At 39.5% G+C, this 20,070-nt stretch overlaps 1 protein-coding gene across 2 annotated transcripts in view; it reads right to left on the bottom strand.

Moving 5' to 3' along the window:
* LOC109036829 (cyclin-dependent kinase 8) overlaps positions 1–20,070 on the bottom strand; it is a 49,663-nt gene that overhangs the window by 16,032 nt on the left and 13,561 nt on the right. For both annotated transcript variants that reach the window (XM_019051209.2, XM_019051210.2), the window contains exons 3-4: positions 3,234–3,344; positions 1,830–1,970 (exon numbers count right to left, since the gene is read on the bottom strand). In XM_019051209.2, coding sequence (XP_018906754.1) covers positions 1,830–1,970; positions 3,234–3,344 — 252 coding nt within the window. The remainder of the gene's footprint in view (positions 1–1,829; positions 1,971–3,233; positions 3,345–20,070) is intronic.

Here is a 20,070-nt window from a genome sequence, read left to right as displayed (position 1 = left end):
GTGGGTGTGGTTGACAAAAAATTCCAAGAATATGCTAATTAAATGTTTTAAGATAGTCAAGTCTTGGAAGATCTTAACCCCCTTTTGCCAGATAAGTGTCCTAACAACGATGACATAGGAGAGGACTGAGAGGGGTAAGAGCAGGAGTGAAAATTCACCAGCTCGGCTCACTGGCTGGATTTAACAGAATAGACGGCTCACTAGCTGGACTTAACGGAATACTAGGGGGCTATGCCCCCTGGCCGCTACACGGCTCAACCCCCAGAGGGCGCTTTGCGCTCCATTAGTCCCGCTTAGACAGAGGAACGGCCAAAAAATGAAAAGATTTTCATAATCGACTCTCATTGGTCCAATCTCCCTCTGACCAGGAGTGATTGAACCAATAAGAATCGAATACAAAAATCAGCATTTATTTCAAAATTCTAGTAAAGACTGAAACAAAACGGAACAAAGCGTTCCATTGCGTTTAGATAGTCTGTGCCGAAGGAGCATACCTTCTATTCACCTACCTTACCTTACTAACAGACCAAGATTCTGCATTTCCCGCTTGGTTTAATTTTCCGCTAAATTTGAAATTCTCGCCATTTTTTATTGGCGGGAATTTCAAATGTTGCCCCCCTTTTTAAGCTTCCTGGTCTTCTCTTATATAAAAAAACCAAAGTCCTATTCCCAAAATCTGACTACAGTGGGCTTATGTAGGACCTATCACCTGTCTATAACGGCAAAAAACATGGAAATCGGCTTGGTAGAACGCTCAAACGAACTATGACAAAAAATATAAATTTACATTGTTTAAATGGAAAAATTCGCAACTTTACTATGTAATACAAAAAAACCTGGGTTATATTTTGAAAATTTGAAGAGAGTGGGCTCATCTAGAGACAATTGCCCGTCAATGGCCGCAAAAATCATGAAAATCGGCCCGGTAGAGCGCTAAAACTAAGCGTTACCAGTTACGCAAAATTAGGAGGCCTTGGAGCTCATAGTACAGATAGACTTAACGGCCATGGACCTGTAAAAAAAAGTGTATACATCCCTTGGCACTAAAAAATTGATAACTTCGTAAAAATTGCTAAAATTAGCTGAGTCCTTAGGTAAAGAGCCCTTGTCTCAAAAAAAAAATAAAGTACATATGACTTATACTTAATGACTTATTTTCGTGAAAAAATGAGTATTTTAAACCGCTACTTTGTAAGACCTCGGAAATTCTGAGAACCAAAAAAATAAATACCGAGTTGAGTTTTTCTAGTTCAATTCGATTTTTATCGTTTACAAAGACGTCATCCTAGAGTAAAATTTCATCCTCTACAACTTGAGTTCTTAGGCATTTTTCTCGTAAACGCACGATTTCAGCGTAAGATCGAGTTTTTTGTACGAAATTGAGGTCTAAACCAAAATATCATATTTCATCACAAAATTGACCTTTGGCACCATTTAAAATTGTTGAAATTGGCCCAAATTTTGGCAAACATGTTTTTTTACCAAACGTCATCGATTGCCGCTTGGGGAGCAGAACATTTCAGACTTTCATTTTTTTTTGACGCACCCTAGGGTGCCCCCCCCCCCCACTTGAAATCGCGAGATGCACTCTGCCTCTAACTGTCCCTGGATCCGCCACTGCTCACCTGTGCTAGGTAGGTTCGCCACTTCCCCCTTTCTCCCAAGAGATACACTTTAGGAGATCCGCACCTATGGGCCCGAAAATCTTAAATCCGGCCCCAGCTGGAGATGTTAATCATTAGCTGTAGCCCTATTTTTAGAGAAAGATTTCATAGAGACTATTCCAAAGACCAAATCAACCTCAACAATAAAGTTAGATGGGTACTTACAAGATCTCTATGTAGAACCCAATTTGAATGTAGATAGTGAATTCCATCAAGAATTTGGTTCAAAAGACTCTTGACCATGCCTTTTGGGACTAGCACAGGCTTTTTAGCAGCTTTTGCAGATCGATGAAATTTTATGATATGCTGAGGAAAAAGAGAGGATTGATCAATAGTAATAATTGAAAAGTATTGATGGTGAACATGAGTGTATATTTCGATAATGGGAGCAAAAGATTCCACACACACCAGAACTAAAAAAATTATTTAACATTCCACTTTCAGTTTGTACATTCACACTTCTGTAACTTGGACTTTTTTTCAAACAATGGAAAATTTGCATGCAGATTTTCCATTAGGTATTTCATCTTTCGAGTGCTTGAAAAGCCGATTTCGCTGTGTTATTTATAATTTTTTTCTGATATGGGCAAACAGTATGAAAACAGATTTGAAAGTGAGAAAGTCGCCTAGTGACGTCATCAGGCAGCATTTCCCAGTAACACATGTACCTATTATGCAGATTAGATTTATTTAGTCATATTTCCTCCAATAATTGTTTGATTTATGAACCAAGGATATCCTCAGGCTCAGTTCACTCAGCTGTTTCCACTTAAACACGAAATCCATCAAATTTCAGGCACATGCAAATTCTCCATTCATGGAGCTAAGACAGAACAAAGTTTACAGACTCATGCTGTGATTTCGAAGGGCTCCCAACTGAAAATATGAGGCCTGCCGGTGCATGTTAATTAGTTTTTATAAATAATTCGTGAATTTTTATCATGAGAGATTGTGTCTCCAAAAAATAAACAATAGAGGTTAATGCACGTCCTACACTTTTGAAAAGGCTGAGCAGGAGCTCTAAGTTGGTAGATTTTTCATTAAGAGTGATGATGTCATGTGTTAGACACGAGAATGCAATTATGAGTGTGCTGAGCGTGCATGTATATCGATGGTCGAAGTGCAAAACCACATACCTAGGTTTGAGACCTTGCAGACTTCCTGCTATTCATTATTTTTCCTTTGGAAAACAAGTTAATACAGTTATTTTTGGAAAACTTCCTTGATTTTTCTTTTCTATTGGCAGGATATTCTGTTAAAGTGTCAAGCTATAACGTTGGTTTGTTTCTCTTTCAAAAAAGAAATTAGGAGCGAAAATGTAGAAAAACAAAAGGTGATATGTAGTTTGGCACTTTCGCCAAAGCTATGCCAGGTGTTTTTTGTGACTCTTCATTTTCGTGTTCTAGCCTGACAATAAAGCATCTCTCTTTTAATTCTGATTTTATGATAAATATTGAATCACAACTAGCATCATATTACAACGGAAAAAAGCAGGTAGCTGTAGATATTTCATTTTTTGAGGCGTCAGCAACTTAAAATTAATTGAAAAAATGTCAAAAATCAACGAACCCATAAATCATGTTCTGCATATTCCACTAAAAGCCAAACCTTCCTATCATTGTGCGATAAAAATACTCGAATTAAATTCAGGACATTTGGATGTTTGAGTTCCCTGAGTAACTGAAAAGAAAAAAGAAGAGATATTCATGAGGAATGCCTGAGCTTCGAGTTACCTGAAAATGAAATAGGACGAATTTGATAAACTTTAAAATCTGCTTCAATTTTCCTTTTTCGAAGAAAAAAAATTCTAAAATTGAGGGGCTCGGTAGACAAGATGGATACAGGGTGACCCAAAAGTCTTAGGACACCCCTGTAACTTTTGAACGAATTGAGATGGAGACTTGAAATAATGACAGTGCAGCTGTGTCAAAGTAAACTACTTTTTTGAGCCCCCCACCCCAAAAAAAAAAAATTTTTGGCCCTTCTTTGAGGGGGGGGGGGGGCTACGGACCCTAACCTTTTTTTCAAATGGGAATCCCTATCATGTGACACATCCTTGGATAGGTAATAAAAAAAGAAAATTTTTGACGCTAAGTTCAGGTTGATGCTTTAATTTTTGACAAGATGGCGGGAAACCACTTAAGAAGGTTTTTCAGGAGTTCTCATCAAAGAAATTACCGAAAACCTGGTACTCGAGGGTTACTTAACACGAGAAAGACGAATTTGACATCAGGTTGTCAGAATCTAAAAGCTTTTCCAAGATGGCGGCCGGTCAAAATGGCGGGATCCCCGTTATGAAGGGTATTCAGAGGTTTTTGCTGATAAAAATGCCTGGAAATCCATTTTCCTGGGTAATTCGACACGATGAAGACGAATTTGACATCAGGTTGTCAAAATCTCAAAACCTTTCCAAGATGGCGGCCGATCAAAAAGGCGGGAATCCCGTTTTGAGGGGTCTTCAGGAATTTTTGCTGATCAAAATGCCTGGCAGTCCGTTTCCTAGGATGATTGGACACAGGAAATACGAAGTTGACATCAGGTTGTCAAAATCCCACAGCCTTTCCAAGATGATGGCCTGTCAAAATGGCGGGTACTCCGTTGTGAGGGGTTTTCAGGGGGTTTTTGCTGATAAAAATGCGCGGAAGTCCGTATTCAAGGGTTATTTGACACGAGGAAGACAACTTTGACATCAGGTGGCTAAAATTTCAAAGCTCTTACAGGATGGCGGCCGATTAAAGTGGCGGAGAATTTGCATTTCGGGTTTTAACAGTTAGTTTTCCTAGGAGCTCGATGGACAGGGGTTCTTTAACCTGTAATAAACTAGTTTGACATTAGGTGTCAAAAATGAGGGAGCCCTTACAAAATTGCGGCCAAGCAGTCATAACGAGAAGCAGATAAGGCGCTTATTGATCGCTGAATCGTAGAATTCAGAGCGTGCCTCTCAGCCAACTGAAAAGCAAATTTTCTGCTTTGTAATTTCAACTGCCCAAGACACACCACGGAGAGGTGGCTGCGTTTCGAGTCTCTCTCAAGCCTCCCCACCACCCAACCATTAAAGGCATCTCGAGAAAAATCTTCCATAAAAAATTAAATTAATTCTACCTGTAGAAAAAATCGGGAAATTTGAGTCCTGGAGGAAGCCCGAGAGCCAATCCTACTGCCCAATGCCATAATGCTGGACGTCAATAATCTTCTTTTCGCAGAAAGGGGTACGTGCAAAACGGGCCATTTCACGCTCGTGTCGGATAGCATTGAAACTTGCCCTATTCATTCATCTAACAATGCCCCATGTTTTCCCAAAGTTTCAAGTCCCCAAAAAAGTTTGGGGGGAAGTGGCGGGGGGTAAAAGTTGAAAATCCGCGAAATTTTTGCGAATTTTTTACTCAAAAACTGCTAAATATTTCGAAACGCGGTTTAAACGAGCGTTTTCAGCGCGAAAAGAGCTTTCAGAAAATGTATAATATCATAGGGTTTTGTCGACTTAAACTCGAGTTATCGCCTCCGAAGCGCCAGAACGCTAAAAAATGACCCGCTTTTTTTTCACGTTCGGGCCGATCCCCAAAATACTCCATTTTTAATTTCTTTGAAAAACTGATATGTTGTTCCTGACTCTCTATGGCACCTACATGTCTTTACCGTATCCTGGGGAAATGTTTTGTTCGCGAGTTATAAGAGCGGAAGAGAGCGAAGGTCGGAAAAATCGGCTATTTTGAACTGCGCGCGTCGCATGGGTTAGAAGGAGAACGCCCCTAGAGTACCTATATTGAGAGAGTATGGCCACTGGGGTTACCACCTCTGATTGGCTCAGCCATCTTAGGCTGAATGGAGCCCTTAGGACCCAAAAATGGCGGACGCCATAAATTAATGAAATGCAAAATGACTCAAAATGTAGTTTTCTTTGCTTATCGTAACGAGAAATTTACCCAAATGCACTATTGCGACATCTTTACATATTTTTAAGGCTAATCGTGTGCAATTTTTGAGAAAAATTATCGTAAATGTAGTAAGGTTGGCAGCAAGTGCGGTTGGTGATAACCGTCAAAAGTTGGCAATGACCCCCCTCCCATCCACGAAAACCAAAACAAAGCACCGCCATTTTTGGGTCCTAAGCCTCTCCATGGGGCCCAGTGGCCATACTCTCTCAATATAGGTACTCTAAACGCCCCCTCCTGTTCAGCTCGGCGAATCACACTCCTCTGCTGACCTCGCATTGTTGCCACATGCCTCCTGATCCGTCGCCGCGCGCAGTTTAAAATAGCCGATTTTCCCGACCTTCGCTCTTTTCCGCTCTTATAACTCGCGAACAAAACATTTCCCCAGGATACGGTAAAGACATAGGTGCCATAGAGAATCAGGCACAACATATCAGTTTTTCAAAGAAATTAAAAATGGAGTATTTTGGGGATCGGCCCGAACGTGAAAAAAAAGCGGGTCATTTTTTAGCGTTCCGGCGCTTCAGAGGCGATAACTCGAGTTTCAGCCGACAAAACCCTATGATATTATACATTTTCTGAAAGCTCTTTCCGCGCTGAAAACGCTCGTTTAAACCGCGTTTCGAAATATTTAGCAGTTTTTTAGTAAAAAAATTCGCAAAAATTTCGCGGATTTCCAACTTTTACCCCCCCGCCACTTCCCCCCAAAATTTTTTGGGGACTTGAAACTTTGGGAAAACATGGGGCATTGTTAGATGAATGAATAGGGCAAGTTTCAATGCTATCCGACACGAGCGTGAAATGGCCCGTTTTGCACGTACCCCTTTCTCGATTTTTTCTCGCGGTTACAAAAAATAATTAGATTTTGTCAAATTTGTCTTCCTCGTCAAATAACCCTTGAATACAGACTTCCGCGCATTTGTATCAGCAAAAATCCCTAAAAACCCTTTAAAGCGGAGTTCCCGTCTTTTGCACTGGCCACCATCTTGGAAAGGCTTCGAGATTTTGACAACCTGATGTCAAAATGGCGGGATCCGCGTTCTGAAGGGTATTCAGGGATTTTTGCTGATAAAAATGCCCGAAAATCCATATTCCTGGGTTATTCGGCACAGGAAAGACGAATTTGACATCAGGTTGTCAAAATCTCAAAGCCTTTCCAAGATGGTGGCCGGTCAAAAAGAAGGGAACTCCGTTTTAAAGGGTTTTTAGGGATTTTTGCTGATACAAATGCGCGGGAGTCTGTATTCAAGGGTTATTTGACGAGGAAGACAAATTTGACAAAAACTAATTCTATTTTATAACCACGAGAAAAAATCGAGAAAGAACCCCACACCTTCCTTATGGGAAATCTCCCCCAGTCAAACGCGATGCCGCTTGGATATGTTGCTCAGCTCGTCATTCTGATCAAAAGCTCTATGGGGCCCAAAGAGATCCCATGTGCGGTTTTCGAGATATTCGCCGTTTTATGTGCGTAAACGGAGGTTTCGCGCGCTCCCGCCGGAAGCCATACCGGTGTGCGGCGCCGCTCGTGCCCTTCCCTTCCAGTCCTCTCCGACCCCTCTCCGCTGCCCCGCCACCCATACCTTGGCTCCTCAACCGCTCCAACTCCGACGCTCACGAGGCTGCGCCCATTATTACCGGACCGCGCCCGCATGCCGTCTTCTTACGCGGCCTCTCCTTCGGCCATGTCGCCTCTTTTTCTCATCGATCCTTTCTCTAAGTCTTCAAAAACGTTTAAGAAGTCCATTTTTACTAACATGATAATGCTAATAACACAAATAATACAAAAAGAGAGGAAAAACAAATGATAATCCATGCGAAAGTACGTAGGAGAGTTGGAATGCCTAAGAGACGTTAAATAAAACAAACTTTTTTTTTATTTTCTTCCCTCTTCCTTTCTTTCTTTTTTTTCTTCATTTTTCTCATGTGGAAGCAGTGAAAGTAACTTCTGTTGGGAGATGATGTTGATGTTTTTTTTTTTTTTTTCTTTCTTTCTTTCAATAATGACGTGGCGGAGGTTGAGGGTAATTAGTCGGCTGACGATGCCCAAGTAGGAATTAAGTTTGCTTTAGTCTTGACTTAACTGAACCGCACCAATAGAGGAGGAGAGAGGGATCATTAATAACTGAACTCTAGGAAGAGAGATGTCCATTTAGGCGTAAATGGTCACATCTTAAGTCGCTCCAACTTGCACCACCTTATCAGCCATCTTATTATCTGCTGATCGTATCCTCTAATCAGATTGTACATCCAAGACGAACTCCTAAGAGATGATGAAAAAGAGTTGCAGGTCGATCGTAACATTCATGCGCGTACGCGGCTTTTTTGCGAGTACGAGTTTACGATCGGCGATCAGAACCCTCGACCTTCGAAAGTTACTTAGGGATTTTCTTGCAATGGTCTTCCAGCCGCATCTTTAATGTCTTTTTTATGGAACCTGGAGAAAACTCCTACTAACAAAAAGCCGCGTACGCGCATGAATGTTACGGTCGACCTGCAACTCTTTTTCATCATCTCTATGGAGTTCGTCTTGGATGTACGATCTGATTAGAGGATACGATCAGCAGATAATAAGATGGCTGATAAGGTGGTGCAAGTTGGAGCGACTTAAGATGTGACCATTTACGCCTAAATGGACATCTCTCTTCCTAGAGTTCAGTTATTAATGATCCCTCTCTCCTCCTCCATTGGTGCGGTTCAGTTAAGTCAAGACTAAAGCAAACTTAATTCCTACTTGGGCATCGTCAGCCGACTAATTACCCTCAACCTCCGCCACGTCATTATTGAAAGAAAGAAAGAAAAAAAAAAAAAAAAACATCAACATCATCTCCCAACAGAAGTTACTTTCACTGCTTCCACATGAGAAAAATGAAGAAAAAAAAGAAAGAAAGGAAGAGGGAAGAAAATAAAAAAAAAGTTTGTTTTATTTAACGTCTCTTAGGCATTCCAACTCTCCTACGTACTTTCGCATGGATTATCATTTGTTTTTCCTCTCTTTTTGTATTATTTGTGTTATTAGCATTATCATGTTAGTAAAAATGGACTTCTTAAACGTTTTTGAAGACTTAGAGAAAGGATCGATGAGAAAAAGAGGCGACATGGCCGAAGGAGAGGCCGCGTAAGAAGACGGCATGCGGGCGCGGTCCGGTAATAATGGGCGCAGCCTCGTGAGCGTCGGAGTTGGAGCGGTTGAGGAGCCAAGGTATGGGTGGCGGGGCAGCGGAGAGGGGTCGGAGAGGACTGGAAGGGAAGGGCACGAGCGGCGCCGCACACCGGTATGGCTTCCGGCGGGAGCGCGCGAAACCTCCGTTTGCGCACATAAAACGGCGAATATCTCGAAAACCGCACATGGGATCTCTTTGGGCCCCATAGAGCTTTTGATCAGAATGGCGAGCTGAGCAACATATCCAAGCGGCATCGCGTTTGACTGGGGGAGATTTCCCATAAGGAAGGTGCGGGGTTCTTTCTGCGAGAATAAGATTATTGACGTCCAGCATTATGGCATTAGGCAGTAGGATTGGCTCTCTGGCTTATTCCAGGACTCGAATTTCCCGATTTTTTCTACAGGTAGAATTAATTTAATTTTTTATGGAAGATTTTTCTCGATGTGCCTTTAATGGTTGGGTAGTGGAGAGGCTCGAGAGGGACTCGAAGCGCAGCCACCTCCCCGTGGTGTGTCCTGGGCAGTTGAAATTACGAAGCAGAAAATTTGCTTTTCAATTGGCTGAGAGCTACGCTCTGAATTCTATGTTCAGCGATCAATTAAGCGCTTTATCTGCTTCTCGTTATGACTGCTTGATGTTCCCTATGAGTTCCCGCCATTATGACCGGCCCTCATCTTAGAAAGGCTGTGGGATTTTGACAACCGAATTAAACCAGCTTAAATTGGACCGATCCGCGCGGCCGCCATCTAGGGTGACCCAGCAACACGCATTTAAGGTGATTCGATGGACGCTATGTTTTGTGTCAGAACGACATGCAGTACATCACATCCATTAATTCCATTTTTTCAGCTACTTGTCATTTTCCTATCTTACGTTGAATTTGTTTGTCAAAATTGATAAGTGAATTCTTTAGTCTACTAATAGCAGAATTGTGACATCAACATTCGAGAAAAATTACTAGTAGCTGAAAAAATGGAACCAATCAATGCGATTTATTTCATGCCGTTTCGACACAAAATATGGCATCCATAAAATTACCTTGAATAGGGGCCTAAAATCCTCAACATTGAACTCGATTTCATGAGTAAGTATTGTGCGAAAAAAAATCGGGAGGAATTCCTGTGAGCAAAGTGCACTCTTTAGTTTTCAAAAACACAAGAATTAGAAATGATTGAACGAGCTCAGCGCGATATAAATATGAAGGAGAACCCATGATGGGTTAAGTTATGTATAACACAGGGACCATGAGCATTGAATAAAAAGAACGGATGTGGCAATTTTTTATATTAGCTATAGCTCATTGATTATTTCTTCAATTAACTGCAAATCCTGTCTTTTAAAAATTTTCTGATTTTGCTGAGTCATCTCTTTCATATGTTGCAAGACATTTGGACTACATCTTGCAATGGGGTTGTTGCATGGGTGAGGGATTAGAGAATAAAAAATCTGTAACCACAGATCTTTCCGTAAGAAAAACGATGGTCATGTTTAAAAATTCCACAAAGTGGAATACTTCTATACAGTTTATTCTAGGGGCAACAAAGTTACTTTCGCATGCCACCGTGAAACTTGCGAAGTATCCACTTGGGTCCCTAGAACACCTTTTGGCAGCAATCAAAATGTCCGTATCCTGCGGCAACATATTTAAAATGGCCGCCACGTCCAAAATCGAAGGTGCACTCAAAATTGACGATGTACAAAAAAATTTCCACAAATAGTACGGAAAATTATCTATAGACCGAAAATTTCTACACAAAATTTTACACGGAATTCTGGCAAGTTTGGACCTCTGCGCCCCTAATTTCGAGGAAAATATTATCTTTCCAACAAATTTCGGACAGTTTTAAAAATCTTGAGAAATTAGCATGAGCATGGCTTTAACTCCATTAACTCTGGTGCTTCAACTGATTGCCAAAAAACTTCCTCATACATTCTACTTACACGAACAGTCAAGTTCAATTTAGCAAAACCCTGCCCCTCCCGTAAATTCAGCGACCATTTTTTGCAATTTCTAGTTAAGTGACATTTAAAAAAAAAAACTTATGTTTCAAGTTTCAGTTCGTGGAGAAACTGTAATACCTGGCTGAGCTTGATAATTTTATTGCCTTTAATACGAAAATCGATGACAGCCTCTCAAATTCCATGAAATCCCCCCCCCCCATCCAAGATGGCAGCCAAAATGACCCCTTCAGGGTAAGACAAAGAACCCTGCACACTCCTTACGGCGATGTGTACCACGATCAATTTTTATGTTTTTATTGTTTTAAATTCGTCTATAGATGCTGATTGCAGGACTTCCTGACGCTAACTTTCTACAAGGCACGTTTTAACACAGTGCGCTGTTGAAGTTTTGGTAATTTCCAGGACAGATCGGCTAATATCAAAACGCAGTGCCTGTCTAACTGGTGAAGAAAATAGAGTGGGAGCAAGAGAAAAAATCTGATTTGGACGGCGAAAAGAAAAGGAGAGTGGAATCCTAGATAAGATTGTCGCGCGATGCTGCTGATCGGTTTTCCTGTTTCCATGATTTACAAACACCCGACCCACCTGAACTATACTCTACTATACTATGTGCTGGAATGAGGGATCTCTTTTTGCGGATTGTGCAAAAACGGTGCCTCGTATAAAGTTGGCGCAATGATGACTTTTGATTAGAATTCATAGACAAATTTTAAACGATAAAAAAATAAAAAATCGATCGTGGTGTACATCCCTATAAGGTGTGTGCGGGGGTGTGCGGGGTTATTTTTATGTAATCCTGATAGGTAGTAGAATCCGAATCGCAGGTATGCTGTCATCTTAAAATAAGACCTAAATCCAATATAGTTGCCAAAAAGACGATATCAGAATAAAAAAAGGGTATCCCGGGATAAGCATTTAAAAATACCCTTGTGAGTGGATTTTTATTTTAACCATTTAAAGTCATCGAGGGTGTCCTAAAACTTAGGTTTTGGGGGATTTTAGCCCCCCAACCCCTTCCGCCCCCCTCAGACCCCCAAAAACCGCTTTTTTAGCTAATTTAGACTGTGTTAACGTCTTTTCCCCCTTACTTTCGTAATTTTCGATAGAATTGAACCAAAATTTGTCAGAATCTAAATCAGTTAGCTTAGTTTTTGTAAAAAAAAGAAAAAAAAATTTCATCGGAAAATATTTTAGCTTCTAACAAAATTCGTAAAATTTTAAGAAAAATCATTTTTTCCCTTTATTGCGCGTAGCTGACGTGTGGAAACGAGCACACAAACAAAAATTAAGTCTCTTCATAAATTATACATCCAATAAGATACAGAAAAAAATTTTGTGTTGTTCAGAGTGGAGCACCATACTAAAAAAAACGCAATTTTCTACCCTTAAAACGGCCAAAATGCCACCATGGCCTCCTTTGATGACTAGGCGAGGAGAAATGTAGAGAAAAATCCGGTTTTATCGTCCGACTTCTTAAGTGATCCATTTAAAGACCTTGAGTCAAAATTTCGAGTTGATCAGAGTGGTGCGCAACACCCAAGCACGCAATGTTCTAACCTTAAAACGGCCAAAATGTCTGTTTCGGCGCCCATTATCACTCCGCGAGAAAAAAAGAGGTACATCCGATTTGATTGTCCTAACTCATGAATTAAACACCCAAGTACCTTGAGTCAAAACTTCGTGTTGATCAGAGTGGTGCGCAACACCCAAGCACGCAATTTTCTAACCTCAAAACGCCTAAATTGCCCATTTTGGCACACATTACCGCTGAGGGTGAAAAAAAAAGGAGATACATCCGATTTGATTGTCCTAACTCATGGGTTAAACACTTATATACCTTGAGTCAAAATTTCGTGTTGATCAGAGTGATGCGCAACACCCAAGCACGCAATTTTCTAACCTCAAAACGGCCAAAATGTCTATTTCGGCACCCATTATCACTCCATGTGAAAAAAAAGAGAGGTATATGAGGGTGGTTCTTATTCTTCTACTTTTCGAAAATCATGTCTGACACCCCGCCCCTCCATGAAGTCGTATTTTGGTGTGAAATGAACGTACAAAAAATTTCAGCCGGATCGGATCATACTAAGTGGTGCTGCCGGGGCAGACAAGTCTCCAAGCGGGAGCTTCACCGCACTAATATTCGTCGTTTTCTTGTTGAATTTATTGATGTTCCCGCGGGCTTCTACTCCTTGTTTCCACATGTTCAGCCCAAAGACATTGAATAGAGTAGACCGTGCACTCTCTATCTTCGCCGTGTCAGCTGAGCGAGGCCACTTCGGCGGGACTACGTAATAAGCGGGCGGGGTGGGAGCTCGCGACTGAGCCCCACGCAGCATGAGCCGGCGTTGCGCGTACTTGGAAAAATTAGTTGCGCGCTTGGATTTTCGCGAATAACTCGTTTCCACTTCATTTTTCGGCAAAAGGAAGGGTATCGATAAGGGCCGATTTCGGCCCCACTTCAATAAATCATTTGAACCCATATTTTAAGTACCCTAGGGTAGGTGCATTCTGGTGCAAAATGTTTTTGCGATTGTGCATCGTTTTCCTGCCAAAACAGCTGCCTCAATTTTTCGGCTGAAAAATGGTTTTAATTTTATGACGAGCCCAAAAAAGCTTTGTTTCATGAATACGGGAAGTTCTTATTTGTAATTTTTGGCGTACTTTTCAATGGAACAGGCGAAAATTGTCTAAACCCACTTTTTAGTGGGTCATTTTAGACATTTTCAAAGATTTTTGAGGTTTTTTGGCAATTTTTCACCTGTAACTAGGAAACGGATAATTATACCAAAAAAAAAAAAAAAAAAAACCGATTGCAGATTCAAAAAGAGCGTAAAAAATACGTTAGAAATCATTGGTTAGACATTTTCTCAGTTTAAACTGTCAACACGAAAAACAGCTCTAAACTTGAGAAAACCGAAAAAACTGCATTTTCCACGATTATTAGTCTTCATTTACACCCAGCACAATTTGGCCACATCACCAGAATTCAACACATTAACGTTACATACCAGTGCATGAAACACGCCAAAAATTACGTTGTGGAAAAATTGCGCACATAGTTAAAAATAGACTTTAGTTGAATGGAACCATCCCTGAATAAAAGATAAAAATTCTCCTACTCTCCGGGAAGATTCGCCAATCATTCATGGGATACCTGTATCCGGGTAATTTTTGGCGTACTTTCGATTGGAACGAGTGAAAATGGTGAAAAATCATGTTAAGTGGGCCATTCAGAAAATTTTTCACAATTTTTGGGTGGTTTTGGGGTTTTTGTGGGGGGGGGGGGGTTAGGGTTTTTTGGGGGGGCTTGGGGAGCATTTTTTTGTTGGTAATACAACAAAAAAAATAACAAATTCAGAAAGGACGCGAAAAATTGGATAGGATTCGATACTTGACCCTCTCTCTCAGCTCGGACGGTCTACACGAAAAACGGTCTAAACTCGAGAAACTGGAAAAACGGCCTTTCCTCCAGCTTCCCAATCCCAGTCATAATTTACATCAATAGCTCAACAAAAGGTTTTTTCGGTTTTTTTTTTTTTTTTTCGTAAAACCCCTTTACTTCTAATGGAAATATTTTTTTTAATTTTTTTTTTATTTTTCTTTTATTATAATTATTTATTTATTTATTTCTTTTATTATTGAACAAGTCAAATTATTGTGAACAATAACATACAAACTGTATACTTAGTACTAAAATACATCGCATTACAGTTAAAAAATTAAATTAAGGCCTTATATCTGCCTTCTGCATACACACCCGAACCACCCTCTGGCATTTCTTCAATAAAACCTAGTGGAGTTATTGACCGTTAAAAAAACCCTCTCTCTCAGCTCGGACGGTCTACACGAAAAACGGTCTCAAACTCGAGAAACTGGAAGAAACGGCCTTTTCTCCCGCTCCCCAGTCATAATTTACATCCTGGTCACCTAACAGGTTAGAACGTTACGCAGTATACAGGGTGTAACAACTAAGCGACGACAAACTTCCAGAGGTTGTTCCATGGCTCAAAACAAGCAGAAAAGTCCCGTACCAAAATCCTCTAGGATGCGTGGTTCTCGAGTTACGGGGACTTCAATTTTGGAGAGAAATACCGCACGTGTTCAGTTGTACCGTCACAATGGCTGTCTTAATTGTCGGAACCGAAAAAAATCGTGGTTTCGTAAAGTGCTCATCAATAGCTTAACAAAAGGTTTTTTAGTTTTTTTTTTTCGTCAAACTCCTCTTAATGGAGTTATTGACCGTTAAAAAAAATACCGTTTTACCGTACGTCCTGACCAACTTTATGTGCGACATACGGTAATACGGTATTTTTTTTAACGGTCAATAACTCCACTAGGTTTTATTGAAGAAATGCCAGAGGGTGGTTCGGGTGTGTATGCAGAAGGCAGATATAAGGCCTTAATTTAATTTTTTAACTGTAATGCGATGTATTTTAGTACTAAGTATACAGTTTGTATGTTATTGTTCACAATAATTTGACTTGTTCAATAATAAAAGAAATAAATAAATAAATAATTATAATAAAAGAAAAATAAAAAAAAAATTAAAAAAAATATTTCCATTAGAAGTAAAGGGGTTTTACGAAAAAAAAAAAAAAAAACCGAAAAAACCTTTTGTTGAGCTATTGATGTAAATTATGACTGGGATTGGGAAGCTGGAGGAAAGGCCGTTTTTCCAGTTTCTCGAGTTTAGACCGTTTTTCGTGTAGACCGTCCGAGCTGAGAGAGAGGGTCAAGTATCGAATCCTATCCAATTTTTCGCGTCCTTTCTGAATTTGTTATTTTTTTTGTTGTATTACCAACAAAAAAATGCTCCCCAAGCCCCCCCAAAAAACCCTAACCCCCCCCCCCCCACAAAAACCCCAAAACCACCCAAAAATTGTGAAAAATTTTCTGAATGGCCCACTTAACATGATTTTTCACCATTTTCACTCGTTCCAATCGAAAGTACGCCAAAAATTACCCGGATACAGGTATCCCATGAATGATTGGCGAATCTTCCCGGAGAGTAGGAGAATTTTTATCTTTTATTCAGGGATGGTTCCATTCAACTAAAGTCTATTTTTAACTATGTGCGCAATTTTTCCACAACGTAATTTTTGGCGTGTTTCATGCACTGGTATGTAACGTTAATGTGTTGAATTCTGGTGATGTGGCCAAATTGTGCTGGGTGTAAATGAAGACTAATAATCGTGGAAAATGCAGTTTTTTCGGTTTTCTCAAGTTTAGAGCTGTTTTTCGTGTTGACAGTTTAAACTGAGAAAATGTCTAACCAATGATTTCTAACGTATTTTTTACGCTCTTTTTGAATCTGCAATCGGTTTTTTTTTTTTTTTTTTTTTTTGGTATAATTATCCGTTTCCTAGTTACAGGTGAAAAATTGCCAAAAAACCTCAAAAATCTTTGAAAATGTCTAAAATGACCCACTAAAAAGTGGGTTTAGACAATTTTCGCCTGTTCCATTGAAAAGTACGCCAAAAATTACAAATAAGAACTTCCCGTATTCATGAAACAAAGCTTTTTTGGGCTCGTCATAAAATTAAAACCATTTTTCAACCGAAAAATTGAGCCAGCTGTTTTGGCAGGAAAACGAAGCACAATCGCGAAAACATTTTGCACCAGAATGCACCTACCCTACGGTACTTAAAAATTGAGTTCAGATAATTTTTTGAAGTGGGGACAAAATCGGCACTCATCGATACCGCCCCCCCCCCTTTACAAGGACTACATTTTAATAGCATGAGCTTTCCTAATACTCTGAACAATTTCGTTTCGTTTTCGTTTCTCTACAGTCATTACTGGCTGGAAAAAACGCTTCATAACTGAAAATATGGGGAAAGTGACCTGCGTATCAGATGGATGTTCTTATAATGCGTGCAGCTTGTAAAGGTGACGGCGTGGATAAGAAGTAATTTTGTAAAAGGTACAAAAAGGATTTAAAATTAGGTCAATCATAAAAATCAAGGGTAAAAACGAGGAATAATGTTATGTATTGTACATTAATAGACATATAAAAGTTACGAGAGAGTTACTTAAAGCTATTGTGCATCTTGATCTAAGAGAAGGATGTTATGGAAAGCTGAAAAAATGGGGCAACGATTTCGGCTGTGTCAAAGTACCAAGATTTAAGGTTATTCCACTGAAAAAGATAATGTTCAAGCATTATTATCAAACTAATTTGCGAGTCGCAACTTAATGCATTAAGTTGCGACAATAACAGATTAAGGTTTTCACAAGGTTTTAATAACATGTTATTTAATCTGCTCAAAAATTTCAAAATCAATACTTCAGTCACTTGTTTATGACTGGCGATCGTGGATACTGTTTATTTTCAAAAAGTATGGGTACGTAATTGCTCTTAATTCCTTTGCATTTTTAGGCGGCTCTGTGATTAAGTCACTGCGCTCGAGAAGGGTACCTCTTTTTAACGATGTTCCTGAATCTACTTCGCTCATATTTGCTTAGGAGAGTAGTTTCTAATGGTAAATTTCAAGGATTTTTTTCACAGAAAATTGCAGAATCATGAAAAATAACTCAGTAGAAATTTCAACGAAATCCATGAATTTCTTTCACTACTGAAATATTAGTAGAGATTGTGAACCACCGCAACCAAGAAGTGCCATTTTTGCACCCAGTGCCTCAATTTTTCTGCACATTGCAGTGCAGTGGATTCTATGAAATGAGTTTTTATCATGTCCTTACTTTTCTCTATAAAATTTAAAAAAAAAGCACTTATGCTTTGTTTTCAGCAAAATGCTGAGGGCATTTACTAAAATTACATTTATCACAAATAAATATCACAAACTGAAACAACACTATTTTGAAATTGAAGACATTAAGTCGACTACGATTTTCAATGAAGAACTGCTATTTCTGGCTCATTCTAGGAAGAACAAAATATGCCGTTAGTTCATGATCCGTTATTGTGTCGTATATTAGTTTCCTGTGTAGATAGGTAATAAAACAAATGAACCAAAAATAGTAGTTCCTTAAGGCTAAATGTAGTCAAAGTTTAAAAATTATCATCGGGCCATAAACATTCTTGTCTCTTGTCCGGTTCATCAATCTTCACAAATTTGCTCATGTATAAGCACACCATAAATTGAGAGTTGTGTGGTGTTTAATCGTGAAAACTAAAACACATCTTCACACAGAAACATTTGATTATACAGTAAAGGCTCGTTAAGACGAAATACGGTTAAGACGAAAATCCGCTTAAGACGAAATTTTTTTCGGTCTCTAGACACTTCCATAAGAGTCAATGTAAAAAAAAATACGGATAAGACGAAATTTCGAAATTTTGACCCGTAACCAAAGCCGGTTGAGATGAAGAAAAATTTCCGATTTTTCCCCCTGAAATTGGGTAAAAACGACAAAAAAGAGCCCACTCTTAGGGAAAATAGACTTAATTTTACATACCTTGACATAAAAAGAGTAGATTGAGAGTAGAGCGTGGGTATCCTCTGTTTTGCTGGATGACTGAGATGCAATCGACAGTTGACGATAAACCGATTTGCGTATTTTAAAAAAATTCAAAATTTGGATTTCGTTTTGTAACCAGCGCAACTTCAAAGCGCAGTTGCCGCTTATGCCGAAAAATTTCGTCTTAAGCGGAAAACGGTTAAGACGAAAAGCCGCTTATGACGAAATTTTGTTAGGTCCCTTCATATTTCGTCTTAACGAGCTTTTACTGTAATTAAAGAACAGATCAGCCGAAAATATTCGCACTAAGCAATTAATAATTAAAGATTTCGGAGCCGAACCGTACCAACCTCGTATAAGCACATTGTTCGTTTACCTCGAGCTGGGGACAGCTGGGACTCACTACCTCACCGGTGCACAGTGGGACGAAAAGGTGTCAAAACGGGACATTCGCACATTAGACGATAATTTTTCGCCGATCTTCTCAAAACTAGACATTTTCGGTCTTTTTGGGAAAAGGAATCCAATATTATATTCAGTATTTGGTTCATGGTGACAATCCCGCCAAAAAGTGATGTTGCCAAGTCTCTGTTTTAATCTATTTGATAAACAGATTAGCATGATTATGGCAGAGATTTAACGCGCGTGTCGTTTGCTTTTTTTTTTCATTGAAAAAGAAAATGAATTCACTTTTCCTGAAATTGAGAAATGCTTTTATTAAGAAACAACACCCCCCCCCCCTACCGTCTTCTTACCTATCGCAAAAACCGCATCGATATTTTACTATAGGGGAATGAGTTCATCAATGGGCAGACATTAAAGTATGAATCCGAAAATCATAATTGAATAGGTTGCTCCCAAATATTATCATTCTTTGACACAGATGCTTTTTCTCCGTTTTTTTTCAAGGACTTTTCTTCTTCCCTTTTGAGCGCCATTTTTTAAAATCCTGATTATACGAAATATGCAACAGACACTCAAAAGCTCTAATCTTAAGATGTCAAGGCAAAATTCCATACTTTAGAAACTCCGAGTTTCTTAGGGGTCTTTTCTGCACTTCTGAGATATCGTTCATAAGGATGAGGATTTATTGCCAATCAATACATTGCAAATTTTTCCATCGAATATGCTGGAATAAAAATCATGGGATACTGTCAAACTGTCGCTACATTGGTTGATATTATTAGTGTATTTTCCGAAGGAAATACAATATTTTATGTTTTTTAATTTCAGCTCCGATTCTAAGGACCGTTTCCATCACGACATCATCCGATTCTTTGCAAATTCAAAATAAAAAATTGCTCTACAAAAAAAGACGATAGCAATCAGTATCCTAGATATCAGATAAGCATTGCAGCAAGCTGATAAGCAACGCAGCGGCAGCGCGGCGGCCAGCAACGCAGCCCGTTGCGCTCAACCTCAACCGTCAGTTGGCCTGAGAAAGCGATCGATTTTAAGCGAACCGCGCTCATGTTTTCCCTTGTAACTTCCAAAGTCGGAAGAAGTCGGATGAAAACTAATATGATTCTGAAAGCTAAGGATACGTAGAATCTCGATATGCAAACCGTTTCTTGGACAAGTCTGGACATTTTTTTAAAACTCTAATGGAAGTTTGAAGTTTAGTTTTTTGACTTGTCGATTTGGAATTCACTCTCTGACCCCCAGGAAGTTAAAAGTAATCATCACCAATGACGTAAACGAATAGTCTATGTTTGTATTCAATTGTTATAACAAAAAATTGCATTTGAAATCATCTCGGAAGCTAGAGGAGCAACATTTGTATACGTGCGCTTTTACCTCTTTTTTTCATTTTTCCGAAACACGCGTTTCTCTACGCCTGTCATTTGAATATTCCTAAATTAAATTGTTAAAATCTTCGTTATTCTGGAAGTTTAGACCCTCCAGGTAACTTCTACACCCTTG

Source organism: Bemisia tabaci, chromosome 1 (assembly GCF_918797505.1).
Source record: "Bemisia tabaci chromosome 1, PGI_BMITA_v3".
Classification (NCBI taxonomy): domain Eukaryota; kingdom Metazoa; phylum Arthropoda; class Insecta; order Hemiptera; family Aleyrodidae; genus Bemisia; species Bemisia tabaci.
This window is presented reverse-complemented; position numbering and strand designations above follow the sequence as displayed.